The sequence below is a fragment of the Prosopis cineraria genome, unplaced genomic scaffold, assembly GCF_029017545.1.
Source record: "Prosopis cineraria cultivar Desert tree isolate PC_DT_omini unplaced genomic scaffold, ASM2901754v1 PC5, whole genome shotgun sequence".
Classification (NCBI taxonomy): domain Eukaryota; kingdom Viridiplantae; phylum Streptophyta; class Magnoliopsida; order Fabales; family Fabaceae; genus Prosopis; species Prosopis cineraria.
Window position 1 is genome coordinate 2,609,949 of NW_026555336.1, and position 16,266 is coordinate 2,626,214.

Sequence of the window (16,266 nt, forward strand, 5' to 3'; positions counted from 1 at the left end):
TTTTAGATTTGAAGATCAATTATGGCAAACAATAACCCTGAAAAATTGCCAAAAATTAAAGTTCTAATATATAACGACGTATAATATTTAAAAAAAAGTTTGATTTGGCCATATAAGAGTAGTTTAGGTGATAAAAAAAATGAGATGGAATGTAGGTAAAGCTCAAGAGTTCAAACTCTTTTAATGTAATAAAATACTTATGATTATCGGAGACAAAATAATTAGAGGGGGCCGGATTCTTTTCACTCATGAGCTTTAGAATAATATGGTATTATAAGAGTTCAATTAATCTGTCATTTGATAATTTATCTTCATCTTTTTTCCTTTCATTTTTTCTTTTTTTATAATTAATTATATTGCGTGTTTAATACAAGTTAGCACCTTATATTTTATTTTTAATTAAAAAATTTAATATAATTTTTTTTTTGGAATTACATGCATATATAGAATATTGAAGGATTAAGACAACCACTAAGGGAGAGTAGTTTAATTTGCGAAAATGTTGCATTATTTCCCAATTTTCAGTTTTTCACTTACCTTATGTTTGGCATGAGAGAAAAGTGAGAAGAAATAATATTTTCCCCTACTTGACTATAAAGAGAAAAGTAAAAGGAAGAGAAAAGTAGAGGAAAAATAACATGTAAGCTCTACATGTTCTTATCTCCAACTTTTTTCTTTAAATATAGAAAAATTTTAAAGAAAAAATTTTATTTTTAAATTTACCCATCAATCTTAAAATTTTATATTTGTAGTATAGTTACATTTTGATCATAAATTTTTGTTAAACAAGTAGTATATTTAATTTTTAGATTAATTAGACAAATGTTAATTCTAAATTTTTAGTTGAATTTCTTATATTTGGTTATATTTTCAACATTTTAATATTATTATATATTTAATAATTTAATAAGTAAAATTATAAATTGAATAAAATAATTTTTTGTCATTATTGAATAAAATAATTTGTGAAAATATTAAATTTTATCATATATAAATATTTTTATAATTAATAAGATTATTTTTATTTATATAAAATTAATAATTTTTTTCCTTTCTATTTTTTCTTACTCACCTAAGTACAATGGAGGAAAATTATATCCTTTACTTGTATCTTCTCTTCACTTTTTCTTCTCTTATTTTCTTTACTTTATATTTTCTCTTACGAGCCTAGTATACTATTAACAAATAAAGTTGCTATAAAAGCTTGCAAAGTTTCTTCCCCATAATTATCAATAAAACAAGAAAATTTAAAATTTGTGAAAAATTCTCATAAAATATAAAATAATAAATTAAACATCAAACGTTAAATTAAGAACCAAATCAATAAAAAATTATAGCAATAGTTTATTCTCCATTTTGTATAATAGAATAACATATGGAAATTGATTTCGACCAGGTATGCTAAAATATCTCTAATATTAAAAATTAAGCAACTTGGTGCATATTATATTATATATTATAGTCATATGACTTGCCAAACATGCAAGGCACATAATCGGTGGGGTTTTGACTTTTGTACACATTGCAGCCACAAGTTAAGGACACCCCTACCTTATGAGGATAATACTCTCCGTCATAAAATATATGGTATTATTTTTAAAGATTAGATATTAAAAAATATTGAAATTTTAGTTTTTTAATAAGTAATTAATGGTCGGCAAAAAAGGTAATTAATGAGTTTTTTAAAAATAATCACTAAACTTTTTACCTTTAAGTGAGATATTATATTAAATAAGAATAAATATAAAAAAATGATATCAACATAAATATAATAAGCTAATTTATTGATAGTGTAGCTCAATTAAAATGTCTTATATTTTTTAAAAGGAGTAAGGGATTTTTATAAAACCTTTTTCCTTAAATGGATTTTAATGCCAACAATTATTTCTTTTTTTTATTTAATGACTTCAAAACATCTTGTTTTAACCTTATTGAGTTATAAAACATCACCCGCTATGTGACCATTACCAGCCCTCCTCTCTTTGGTAATATACACAAAAAAACAAACTACCTCACCTTCCTTACTTAACCATACCGTTGGTTAAATGTTACTTAAAACCTACAAATTTTAAATTTCAGGTAAAATACAAAATCCAATGACGCACTCCAAAACAAAAGTTTGGTAACCCTTGTTAATTTAGTAATTTACAAACCTAATTTTTTTTAATTTCAAAATTGGAAGGCCCACTCTTTGCTTTCCACGTGGAAATTCAACTGTACGAACTGGACCACCTCATGGCCCACAATTGCCCTTTCTTTCCAACCAAAACCCACACAAATCATTAATCACAATCAAATTAAAAATAAATTGTATTTAATTTTAGTTGTTCTGTGCAACAAAAAGCGAACCTCTCGTCGTTTCCTTTTCATCACTTTCTATGGATCCCTCTCTCTTTCTTCTCCACCGTTCTTCAACACACTCTCCATTATCAAGAAACGAACCTTCGTTCCTCTACACGCCTCAGATTTCAATTTCACTTTGTGAGCTCTCAGGATTTCGAATCTCGTTCAGAGTTTGAAGTTTTCGATGTTCAATTAAATGTGATTGTTTATGTGTATGTATAATGCTTTGAGCTGGAATTTGTGTCTCTGCGTTGTGTGTTTGTTGTGAGGAGCAACGAATGGGTCTCTGTACTTCAAAGCCCTCAGCGAATCTCACACCCACGTCTCCCAAATCCGAAACTGAATCGCCCAGGAATGACCATGTACCCCCTAGAGATGACTCTCTGCCTGTTAATGACTGTCCTCAACCTCATTCGAGCACTGTGAACGGAGAAAACCCTAGCAAGGAGAAGAAAGAGGCAGAGAGTGGTAAAAAATCGCCCTTTTTTCCGTTTTACAGCCCAAGTCCGGCCCACTATTTGTTCTCGAAGAAGTCTCCGGCGAGATCTCCGGCGAATGGGAGCTTGAACTCCACGCCGAGAAGGTTCTTCAAGCGCCCGTTCCCACCACCGTCCCCAGCGAAGCACATAAAAGCTGTGTTGGCCAGGCGGCATGGGTCGGTGAAGCCGAATGAGGCGACAATACCAGAAGGGAGCGAAGCAGAGGTGGTTGCTGGGCTTGACAAGAGTTTTGGATTCTCAAAGCATTTCGGGAGCAAGTATGAATTAGGAGATGAGGTTGGGAGAGGGCACTTTGGGTACACTTGTGCTGCCAAGTTTAAGAAGGGCGAGCTCAAGGGGCAGCAGGTGGCTGTGAAAGTCATTCCGAAAGCAAAGGTTTGCAGGAACATGCATATTAGTTTCCTACAAGTTGCTATTAGAAATTATTTCCACTTTTTATAGGGCGATTCAATGCTCGCTTGTCTTACCCAGCCGGCCGGAATTGAGTTTAATCCCTGAAATCTTGTGGAATAGAAACTAGATTCTGTATCGATTGAAAACTAGTGATTAATTTTTCTTAATTTTGTTTGTTCCTAATAACTTTCTTGTCGTCAGAAGAATTATTCTTTCACTGTATGGTTCCGGTTAAGTGGAACGGAAGCTGCATCATGCCACCCACCACACAAGCTTATAATCAGTTATCTTGGTGGATGAACAGTGGCTGCCTTCGGCTTGCTATTTTATCGTTGATTGGCCTAATGTATTAGGCTTTCCAATTATGGTGGTCATACATGACTTTTTGGTCACAGTTTAACAAAACAGTTAAAATCGTAGCCATGAGACTTAGGAGTCATCTATTAAAAAGATCCTGAATTATGCTGTCCAAATAAATAGAAACTCGTAAAATATTGAGCAAAATAATATGATAAGTTTCAATTATTGATGATCAATTTCCTGATTTCTGGCACAAGCATTCACTTGAATTAGTTTTCATTGCTTCTAACGCAGTTTGGTTCAATAGTTTTATAGCAGTTGCTGTCAAGCGACGTTCTTATTTCAAAATTTTGATCATAGTTTCAACTTTTTCTGATGAGCACCTTGTTTACAATAGCATGACTTCGATTGTCAGCGACAGAATTTGTTTAGCATGGCTGTCCATACCGTTTATGTGACTTGTAATTATAAATCTCAACGTTTCTTGCATCTTCATGCTTAAATCTTGTCTTTGTTGAAAGTAAAGCAAGTGATTGAGCTCACATCATTCACTGTCAATGCTCATATGTGTGTACGATATTGTGTTTGTACTTGTGTGGGTGGGTGTGTGGACGTGTGTGTTTGTGTGTTTAAATTTATGTAATTTATATGTTCGTCACTTTTTAATTTTCATCTTTGATTTCAGATGACCACTGCCATTGCTATTGAGGATGTGAGAAGAGAAGTAAAAATATTGAGAGCTTTAACAGGACACAAGAATCTGGTACAATTCTATGATGCATGCGAAGACCAGGATAATGTCTATATAGTCATGGAGTAAGCTCTAGTTCTGGTTTCTTTCATTTACAAGCTACCGGTCATCCACTGTGGCTGTTTGAAATGAAACTGTTTTCTGATCCTCTTTCTTTCATGACTTCGGTGACTACAAAGAATTGGTGATCACTTATGATGAAATTCTCATGTCTCAGGTTGTGTGAAGGAGGGGAGCTGTTGGACAGAATACTATCAAGGTATATATTTTGGCAATAGGTGTACATTTGTGTTAAATTTGGATACTGATAGAGCAGTATCCAGAGTGGATAAAAGCAGAAATGATTGAAAGAAATCGTATTGTTTCTAGCGTCTATATGACATCTGCTTCCTCTTGCAGGGGTGGGAAATACTCAGAGGATGATGCAAAAGCTGTAATGATACAAATACTTAATGTTGTTGCATTCTGCCATTTACAGGGTGTTGTGCATCGCGATCTTAAGCCTGAGGTGAAATATATTCTCAAATTTTGCAATTTCATTTTTCTACACTATTGAGTTCTGATCAGGTAGATAAGATAAAAGTGACTTTTACCATAAATATAGGACTTAACTCCTTATCTGAGAGCAATGACCCCCCAAAAAAAAAAAAAAAAATAACCAAGGTTAGTCTTCAGAATCTATGATTGCTTCCATGTTTGCAATTTTATTTACTTGGGGGAGAGGGGCATAAAAATATATAAACTTTGAAGTAACATCTCGGTCTGTTCGTATTTAGTTTGATTTAGTTTATTTGTTTTGTTTTCTATTTCTCATGAAGTATTAACTCATATGTTTGGCTAATTTCTGGATCAGAATTTCTTGTTTACATCGAAGGATGAAAACTCAGAGCTGAAGGCTATAGACTTTGGGTTGTCAGATTTTGTAAAACCAGGCATGCTTTGAGTGCTGTAATGTAATTTTCATTGTAATGTAATAAATTGGACTTATTTAAGGTTTAATACTTTTCATTGTGTTTGCAGATGAAAGGCTTAATGATATTGTTGGCAGTGCATACTATGTGGCTCCTGAAGTTCTACATAGATCTTACACCACAGAGGCTGATGTCTGGAGTGTTGGTGTGATTGCATATATTCTTTTATGTGGAAGCCGTCCATTTTGGGCCCGGACTGAGTCTGGAATCTTTCGTGCTGTATTGAAAGCTGATCCTACTTTTGATGAACCTCCTTGGCCTTCTCTATCAGCGGAGGCAAAGGACTTTGTTAAACGGCTATTGATTAAGGATCCACGGAAAAGAATGACTGCTGCGCAGGCATTAAGTGAGTTTATCATCAGAGGCTCTGAGTTTGCTTCTATTTCTGTTCTATTACTCACTGTCGTATATTACAGGTCATCCCTGGATTAAAAATTACGAGGATGTAGAAGTTCCTTTGGATATTCTAATATTCAAGCTCATGAAGGCATACATGCGTTCCTCATCCCTACGGAAAGCAGCTTTAAGGGTGTGTATATTTTATGTAGAACTGTGTTTGAGTTCTTACATTTGATACCAAATTAATTGAGCCATTTATGAATAATTTATGCTATCCTTCTTGAGTTTCTCTGCTGAATATGTGCTTCAATTAGTTTTAGCATTATTCTGAATATATCAATTGATACTCCCTTTGTTCAAAAATGTTAGGTATTTTTAATTGAATCTCACCCTTCAATAAAGTAGTTAGTTGTTTTTAAACTGATGCCATTTTTTCATATTTACCCCTATTTAATAGGGTGTTTCACTTTAAAATAAATATAAAGTGATTTATTTATTATGTGCACTTTTGAAAAAGAAAAAATACATTAATTACATCTTGAAACACTAAAAATGCTTTATTTTTTTTTAACATCCAACCCTTAAAAAAATACCCTTATATTTTTAAGTGGAGGAGGGAGTACACTACTTTTCCAAAAATTTATTTTACTATTAACATCTGGTTTATAAGGCTTAAAGTGTTTATTATTGCTTGAATAATCTGAATGGCAAATCCATTGATTATCACTCAGTGTTTCCTTCTTGTCAAGGCTTGAATTTACTATGTGTATGAAAGGCTTATTGGAATTCTGAAGTTGAAGACAAGAAAAAGAAATTTACATCTACTCTAGTTCTCTTCTGAACAATTTTGTATCTGCCGAGTGTTGATTTTTAAGTGCTTATTTCTGACTTCCCGCCTTTACTTTCTTTTCCATATCAAAGCTTAAACACGCTATACATGTATATTTCCACTAGCTTATCAAAGTCTTTGGTGTTGGGACAGGCACTGTCTAAGACATTAACCGCGGATGAGCTATTTTATTTGAAGGAGCAATTTACGCTTTTACAGCCTAACAAAAATGGTACTATAAGCTTGGAAAATATCAAAGCGGTAGGTTTCTTTCCAATTCTTCTGACAAATTTCTTTCCAATTCTTCTGACAAACTATGTTAAGATGATGTTTGTCATCTAATACATTTGAGCTGGCCAGGTCATGATGAAAAATGCTACAGATGCCATGAAAGAGTCACGCATTCCTGACTTTCTGGCATCAGTAAGTGCAAGGACTAGACTTTGACTTGGTATATGATTCAATAGGCAACTTGTGCCTTTAATAGTAGTAATTGGTTATAATATTGATGATTTTGAATGGCAGCTCAATGCATTGCAATATAGAAGGATGGATTTTGATGAGTTCTGTGCAGCTGCACTCAGTGTTCATCAACTTGAAGCACTTGGTCGGTGGGAGCAACATGCTCGCTGTGCCTATGAACTTTTTGAAAAAGATGGAAACCGCGCTATTGTCATTGAGGAACTAGCTTCGGTACGCTTAATCTGAATAAAAGGATGGTTTTTTGTATTGCATGCATTTCAGATAAATTCTGTGTACTAAAAATATCATCCGCGGATGATTTTACAAGCCAAGACATCTAACAAATACCAAATTCAGTGGTTTAGCAATATCACTGGTATAATTTCTTGGATACTCTATTGCACATTGTAGCACTATTGGCATATTGAGGTTTTTTTTTTAATTATCAATAGCAGTACTTGAAATCATTTGGTTTAGATATCTCTTTGCCAAAGATTTACCAGCTTGAGATGCAATTATGTGATAACATTTCTCATTTATGGTTTCAACTAAATTATCCAGGAACTTGGCCTTGGTCCATCTGTCCCTGTTCATGCCGTTCTTCATGATTGGATTAGACACACCGATGGAAAGTTAAGCTTCCTTGGCTTTGTCAAATTGTTGCATGGACCATCTCGAAGTCTTGCAAAGGCTCAATAGAAGATTTGGAGGCGACACAGAAGATTCAGGATGGTTCATACTGGCCAAGACAATTTCGGTCAACGAACTTCTTTCTCATTACTAGCATCCTTGCCACTGTTACGTTGGGCTCAGACTAAATCATGAGACTTCACTTAGAAGAGTCGATCTTGTGTGCACTTGGAAGAGGAGTAAGAGTAAAGCCCTGCTCCTACAGGCGTTTGTGTTTTCCACTGTAAAGTTGTAGTGTGTTGAGTTGAAGGTGAGAATATTTTCTGATTGTTATTAGATGGTTACACTTGATACCCTAACACGTTATGAGATTAACAGACGAGGAGTGTCATTCTTGTCCACATTGAGAATTATGGAGTCGAATGAGATAGGTTTTTACTTCTGTTGAGTTCTTCCCTCCCTTTTTTTGTATTCACTTTTAGTCTGTAACGATATTGTTATGAGATAAGCGGTGCATTTGAAGTGAAACAGTACATTTGGAATAGCTGCTAATCGTGGCCAAATCACTAAAATTTGTAACTAGCAAGTAAAATCACACTAGAAATAGTAATTTAAAGTTAATTTGGATGGCTTGATGTTGTAGAGAATACTTGAAGGAAATACAAGTGCTGCAGCATTCAGGCTCATAAACAATCTTTTTTGTGAATGTATTGAACTCGTTTAAGGTTTACTTGTTCTATGGTGATTATATTTTTATTTTATAAATTAAAATATGAAGATGCTATGTACAGAAAGATATTATTAATCAATTCCATAACTTATATTTGAATTTAAATAAGTTAATAGTAGTATTCATCTATAATCACAATTGAGAATATCAATAATTTTATATCACTAGACTATATATTGAAAAAGAAATATATGCCAAAATAATGCAACTTTTTTCGGTAACTAAAATATTGTCAACTTCATACCAGCAGGAAAAAAGTTAAAAAATTTAAATGAGTTTATATTTATCTGCAATTATAAATTTTGAACTTAGAATAGATAATTAATAATGTAGAGTTATGGTATTCATTACTAAATCAATAATCAATAACTATTAATAATTACTCCCTCCGATCTTATTTATAAGATGACTTTTAAAAATAATTTTTAATCTAAAATATAGGATACTTTCTAATGATTAAGTCATTTTTTTTCAATTTTACCCTTTTTTGATTAGTGTGATGGTATTTAATGTAGTTGTATTATTATTTAAAAGTAAGGATAAAATTAAAAGTACATATCACTTTTTTAAATATCAAGAAAAAAATTAACTTTTTTAAAATATGTAAAACAGTTGAAAGTGTCCTATAATAAAGACTGAAAGGAGTATGTAGTTGGGAAAAAAACTATTAATAATTATGTACAAAACTAATTTATTTTTGGCCAAAAAAATCACTTCTAAACACCAAATAGGCATTCATCCTAAAAAAAAGTGACTATGATTGTAAGTATAAAATCCTGGATTTGAGTTTGTGTTAATGTATAGAAAATATCTTGAGTTGGTCTAACATTAGTTTATCAATTTTTGGATTGAGCCAATTGCCAATTGTTTTAATTTGATGATGATAATAATAATAGTGATAGTGAAGAAATTAACGAAGCTATTCATTTTAAATCTTTAATTAAATAAATTTAATTTTTTTTAGCAATAAATAGGTTGTTTGGGAATTTTTTCAATCTAATGGATAGTAATTTTTTAAGATTCCATGACATCTCAATAATTCAATATTTTGATTGTGATTAATGAATTCACAAGTGTCACTTTTTCAAAATCAAACTTGAATATTGAAGATATTGAAATGATGAGTACTGAGACTGAGGATATTAGAAAGTATAGGAAATATCAGTTTAAATTTCCAAAATTTATCATCCTTAAGTATAATTGATGTTCTAAAAATTGGAATATGATATAAATTGGAAAATGCATTGACCAAAAATGGAAGAGGCAACAATGAATGTGGTGGAGCCCTGAGAGCAGAACTACTGACAATAATGAAGAGCGAGTGAGTGCCTCATTTACATCCCAACACCTTCCATTACTCATTCCTCGCTGTTCTTGTTCCCACTCTCTCCTTTTCTCCTTTAATTAGCCTCCTCTGTTTTCTTTCATGAGGATGAGTATATTAACAACAAAAAGAAAACGACATCGTAATCCTTCTCGAAATAGCAGCCAAGGAAGTTCTGCTAAAAGCTAAGTAGAATATTTATTGCAGATGATGAATTGCTTCTGAGCGGAAAGGTTCATGATCTGATCTGGATTGCCATTTATAATCCAGTGAAGAAGCAGAAAAGAAAGAGTTGTGAATCATATAGCTGGCGATCATTTATATCGTATGATTCTCAGATTCTCATCTCATGCAAAAAATGCCAGTCTCTTCAAGAGAATGATCCAATTACATTGAACTACATTGATGGGTACAAATTGGTCTTGATTTGGGTCTGAAAGTGATTAATATATCCTTCATATCAGCTGATGGCCATTCACATTTGTGGTTTAGAAAAAAGACAAATCCCTGAAGTTCTTTCGAGCAAAACTACTCCTATTAAAAACAATGTTTCTCATATACCGTGCAACAGGCACGAATCCAGGATTACATATTTACATTGGGAGGCAAGAATTGGAACCTAAGAGAGAGGTGGGGGGCTTGAAATTATTGACTTTTTTTGTTTTTACAACGTACGTAAAAAGTATACAAGCTATAACAAATTATGAAGTGGACAATGGCCCCTCTTTCCCTTCCGATGTCACATTAATTACACCACACACGTTGATGTAAAACGGGAAAAGGGAGAGGAGAATAGAGATAGAGGGAAAGGAGGAGAGGAAGGGTCAAAACTTTCAAAAGCTCTGGTTCAACAATGTTTAAAAATTGAATACAAATGAGAAATTCTAAGATTATTTATAGAGCTCTAAAACTAATAAAATAATAATAACTTAAATTCAAATCTCAAATTCTAAATCTAAATATAATATTAAAAATATTAATATCTAAGATAACAATAAAATAAATAATAACTCTTGATTCTAATGAATAAAATCTTTATTCAAATATTCCTAATGTATAATCTTAATATTTTAAATAAATTTTAATTCTATTAATTAACCATTATCCCATATTCCATTGTTTCTCCCCCCGCTTGAAGAACTTGTCTCCTAATAAGTTAAAATTGATGCACAAATTAGTTAGGGAGGAATGGGCGAGATAAAATTTCATCCATGTATGCAGATCTGAAAATCCTTTCTAACAAATGAGGTAGCGAAAGAACAAACTTTGGCAAGAGTGAGTAGTTTGATCATGTGAAATCTCTAAAAAACCTTTCCAATAGATAAAGTATTGTTGGATTTGAGCATTAAGCAATGGAATAATCTTGAGAAATGCAGCCTATAGATTAGGAATAGTTATAGTATGATGAGATTGATCCTCGCTAGAAACAATTTGAGAAGGAGCCACTTGTATTGGTGTATAATAGGCAACTTGATCATTGTCTAAAGAATCTTCTACTAGCAAGGAAGGAACTTCTGCCATTATTAGATTGCTTGATGCTTGTTTTTTCATTTGTTTCCTCAATTGATTGATCAATCTCTTAATCTCATATGTTGCCTTCTTAATTTCGCCACAATCCCTCCTTAGCTTGTCAAAATAACAATTCTATTCTTGCTGAAAGTGATCTACTCTAACTAAAATTTGGTTTATGTTATCCTAAAAGTCAGCATATTCATAATGGCAACAGGTACCATCCTCATATTGATAAACATAATCATGTTAATAATTATTAAGATGCTTATATTGTTGTTGCTCGATGTACTCATGCTAGTATTGATCTTCATATTCATATCGCTTATGATTAGCATACTTCAATTGGAGAAAGCGACGTTCATAATTGTCACAATAAATATGCTCATACTGTTTGTATTCATATCACTTATGATTAGCGTACTTCAATTGGAGAGAGCAATGCTCATAATTGTCACAATAAGTATGCTCATACTATTGACGGCTTGTGTACTCATATTATTGCTTTTTATAACCATACCACTGGCTCTCTTACCAATAAGTTTCTTGAGACGGATAGGCATGCCATTGTTTATATTCATTATATGTGTACCATTGAACATAATCCTTTCATTGTTGAGCATATTGTGGTAGATCAGCATATTCATACTGATAATCTAAATATGTGTATATGTTGTAGCTCATATTTCCAACTAAGCATCATAACAATTCTTTTTTCTCTTGTTTTCCTTTTTTTTTCTCTTCTTTTTTTGCTCTTTTTTTTTCTTTTTTTTCTTTTTTTTGCTCTGAATAAATTTGAGACCCGATGGCCTTGTGAGATGATTTGTAGCTTTGGGAAGATTTGAAAGAGTGAATTTCACGCATGAGAAAGGGAAGTGGAATCAGGTTGTGGTACCAAATTGATGTAAAATGGGAAAAGGGAGAAGAGAATAGAGATAAAGAGAAAAAATGAGGAGAAATGTCAAAACTCTTGAAAACTCTTGTTCAATAATGTTCAGAAACAGAATACAAATGAGAAACTCTAAACTATTTATGGAGCCCTAAAACTAATAAAATAATAATAACTTAAATTCAAATCCCAAATTCTAAATCTAAATATAATATTAAAAATAGTAATATTTAATATAACAATAAAATAAATAATAACTCCTAATTCTAATGAATAAAATCCTTGTTCAAATATCCCTGATGAATAATTCTAATATCTTAAATAAATTTTAATTATATTAATTAATTATTATCCTATATTCCATCCCAAGCACTTAATATATTTTTCTCCTAACAATCTCCCTCTGTCACTCTTTTATCCCTCTGCGGATTATCCCTTCTTTAAAAAATGAAAAGATAGTTTTAATGTTTTTATTTTAAAAAAATTACAAGATTTTAGGAAAAACTAGCTTAAAGAAAATTTATCTCATCCTTAATCTCAAAATGTTAAAAGACATATTTCTTTTATTAAAAAATGTAAGAAATTTTTAATTAAATTTTACCTACCAATAAAGGTGTGCATTTCACTTACAAACCCTCCTGTACCCACCTGACCCAGTGCAAAACAAGTCAATCCATACCCATTTATGAAGAAAGAAATATGGGTACGGGTCGGTAGCTTGCAAGGTTTCAAGTGGCTTATACTCGCTTGTATATACTTATTTTATTTTAATTTCTTACATCTCACTTATAGACTATTTGAAAATTAGAATTATTGATTGTTATTTATTTATTGTTAAATTATTAATCCTTGTTTGTATTATTCATGAGTTTAAACTTTTAGAATGATGCTATTTATGTTAAATTAGAATGGGTTGAAAAACATGTGTTTTGACTGATTTTTTTTTTTTTAAGAAAGGGGGTGCTGCAGGCTAAACTTGCAACTGTTTTAAAATGGATGCAAACGAGATATATGCAAGTATGTGTGAGTGGCCACCTATTTAGCAAAAATGGGATAGATAATAGGTAAGGCTACGGGTGGCCCGTACTCACCCGTGTATAATCCTACTTATCAATAAATTAGTTAATTGTCTTAAAACTAACACTATTTTTTTATAATTATCCTTATTTAATAGTGTGTTTTACTTAAAAATAAATATAAAATAATTTATTTATTAAGGGTACTTTTGAAAAAGAATATTAATTATATCTTGAAACTTTAAAAATGCCTGATATTTTTTTAACATCTAACCTATCAAAGAATGCCTTATACTCTCTATGGTCTTATTTATAAGTCAATTTTAATATATTTTATTGGAATTAAGGAAAACTTTAAACTTCATTAACTCTGTCTTAAAATTTAATAATTTTCTACCTCTATCCTTAATAAGGATGAAAAACTTATTTTTAATAATTTTTCATAGTATTTAATAAGGGTAAAAAAATAAAGATGAATATAAAAAAATGAAATGTCTTATAAATAAAATTGAAATTAATATTTTATCTCTACCTCATAAATAGATCATAAATAAAACCAGAAGAGTATTTTTATAAGGGAGGCAATAAACAATAAAACTTTAATGGGGAAGAATTACTTTTAAAATAAAAAGTGCGAATTGTCCATCATCATTTTTCCTAGCAGGGAAGAATGATAAATAAATCCCTTCGAAATATGAAAATAAAAATTTAGTCTCTCAAAATGTTAAAATACCTTTCAAGTCCTACGAGACCTAATTGTTGTTGAAGTTTTCGGTGAAATGATAAAAGTATTTCTTAATTTAAAAATGTGCAAAAAGATTTTTTTTTCCAATTTACAAATCACAACTTTGGTTTTAAAATTCACAATTCTATTTTAGTAAATGACTAAAGTAATTTATGCATTCACAATTTTCTTTAATCAATGAATTGTAACAAAATATTTTTTGTTCACAACTTTAGTTCTTAAATTCACAACTCTAGTTTAAAAAATGATTAAAGTGGTTTAAGCATTCACAACTTTCTCTCATTATCTTTATTCAATTAGTAAAGTGTAATAATTTTTTTTTGTTCACACATTTGGTTTTGGAATTCACAAGTTTGATTCAAACTATTAAAGCAGTTATTCTCTCTCTCACTCTTTCTCTCTATTATATAGCAGTTATATAACTATTATATAGTTTGCCTTTATATAATGATTATTTACAAATGACTGTTATATAATATGTTCCAAATACGAGCACCAAGATTTAGTTATTTAGGCTGCTTAGTGAATTATATAAGTATTATTTCAAAATAACTATTATATATATTGAATTATATAGCAATTATTTCAAAATAATTGTTATATAGTTCGGTGCTTTTTTTTTTTTAAAAAAGAAGGTTGCATTTCAAGCAACCCTTGCAAAAAAAAAAAAAAAGACATTCCTAAAATGTTAATCCAACAACAGAGTTCCAATCTTAACCAGAATTCTATGCAATTGAAATCAAAATTATTCAAACCTATAATAACTTCTATAATCTATTTAAAAGTACTTTAAAATTATTAAAAGAAAATTCTGTACACAGAGTAATTACAAGAAAAAATTTTTCATATAAAACTAAAATTGGCCAAAGTATAAAGAACCTAAAGAAGAAATAATAATTTACACATATAAAGAAAAATTAATTAACTTATTTATTGGACATGATCATGATATATTTTCAGTTATCCGGTTGCACTCCAAGAGAATTGGGATATCAAATCAAGCCTCTATACCAAATCAATGACTCAATGTCAATTAGGACACTTAAAGCAAGAAATAATCAATATTTGAGTCATATGTTGTCATATATTATCCTAATCTAATTGTAGGATAAACACTAGCACATTAAACATGTAAATCATGTACTATTAAACTTTGAAAAAACTTTGACAGCATAATGAGTTGAAATCGTGATGACCTAAGTTTTATGCCCTCTCTTTATATTATTTTAAAATAAAAAAATACTTCATATATATGTATAACACTAATTTAAAAAAATTGCAACATAATCGATAATGCTAGAAAACGGAATTTTCTGTATAACAATGCCGTGTTTTCTAGAACAAATACAAAGCAATATTATAGTATCATTTTCAGAAAATAAAATAAAAATAGCAACCCCTTTTTTAAAAAAATTGAGGCAAATAGAAAAAACATAAACATTATTCCAAAACCAAGAACTAATTATCCAGAGAACAACTCAATATAAAAAAAAAAGGCAATTAAAAACCTTATAATTCAAAGCAATTTGTTCTATCAGATTGACCAACATTATACATCGTCCAAAGCAAGTAAATTCAACATATATATAAAGAAAATTTAATAAAACAAGGCTTCAAATAGTTAAATATATCACTTTTAATATAAAAAATAAAAGGAGAAACAGATGCACAACAATGAAATCACAGAAGAAAAATAGTCGCATATACACTCTATACTTAGAAGACAAAACTACCAGAACTCAAGAAAATGATGGGAGAGAATAACAAACCTAATAGAGAAAAACTTGAAAAACACGAAAGAAGAAAGCCAACGAGTTCCCAAACACCAAAATTCAAAAAAATGAGACGAAACCATGGCAAAGCATGGTGATGGCAATGGCGAAAAACGATTGGGTTATGCCAGAAATTGGTTTTTGATCACAATGGGAGAGTTTCATAGTGAATGGAAAAATATTATGGGAGAAGGAGAGTCTTTGAATTTTTCCAAATCGCAACATTCTAATGGCAAAATGAAATCAACAAGTTTTTTAAATGACACTCTTTAGCAGTTATTTTAATAATTATTTTAAAATAACCACTAAATATTTAGTTGTTATTTGCAAATAACCGCTAAATATATCTTAAGTTTTAAAAATTTGTAAAATAATTATTTTACTTCCTCTGGTTCAAAATATAATAAGCTTTTAGGAAAGATTCGCATACTAATAAAGTCTCTATTCCCATAAAAATATATATTATTTTTTATCCCTAGTTCAAATTATTAATGCACTTCATGATGAGTGAGAGATACACTTACACAAATATCTAGGTTAATAAATATAAGGAATAAAATGGTAAAATTTTGTTTCACACATACTAAATTACTTATATTTTAAATCAAAGTTAGCTAAAGAAAAATGTTTATATTTTAAACTATAGGAAACATATAACATTTACTAAAACTAATTGCTATATAGTGGTTGTTTTAAAACAATCATTATATAGACTTTAGGAGAAAAGTTTTAAAAAGAGAAAAAAAGTCTATTTAACAGTTTT

General features: G+C 30.5%; 1 protein-coding gene across 1 annotated transcript; it reads left to right on the forward strand.

Moving 5' to 3' along the window:
* Positions 1-2,351: 2,351 nt before the first annotated feature.
* On the forward strand, positions 2,352-7,966 carry LOC129311088 (CDPK-related kinase 5). Its single transcript, XM_054953071.1, has 11 exons — positions 2,352-3,218; positions 4,222-4,352; positions 4,505-4,546; positions 4,687-4,795; positions 5,141-5,219; positions 5,308-5,604; positions 5,675-5,787; positions 6,580-6,687; positions 6,787-6,849; positions 6,952-7,119; positions 7,450-7,966. Exons 1-11 carry the CDS (start codon positions 2,622-2,624, stop codon positions 7,585-7,587), a joined length of 1,845 nt encoding a protein of 614 aa, XP_054809046.1. The 5' UTR covers positions 2,352-2,621; the 3' UTR covers positions 7,588-7,966.
* Positions 7,967-16,266: the final 8,300 nt, after the last annotated feature.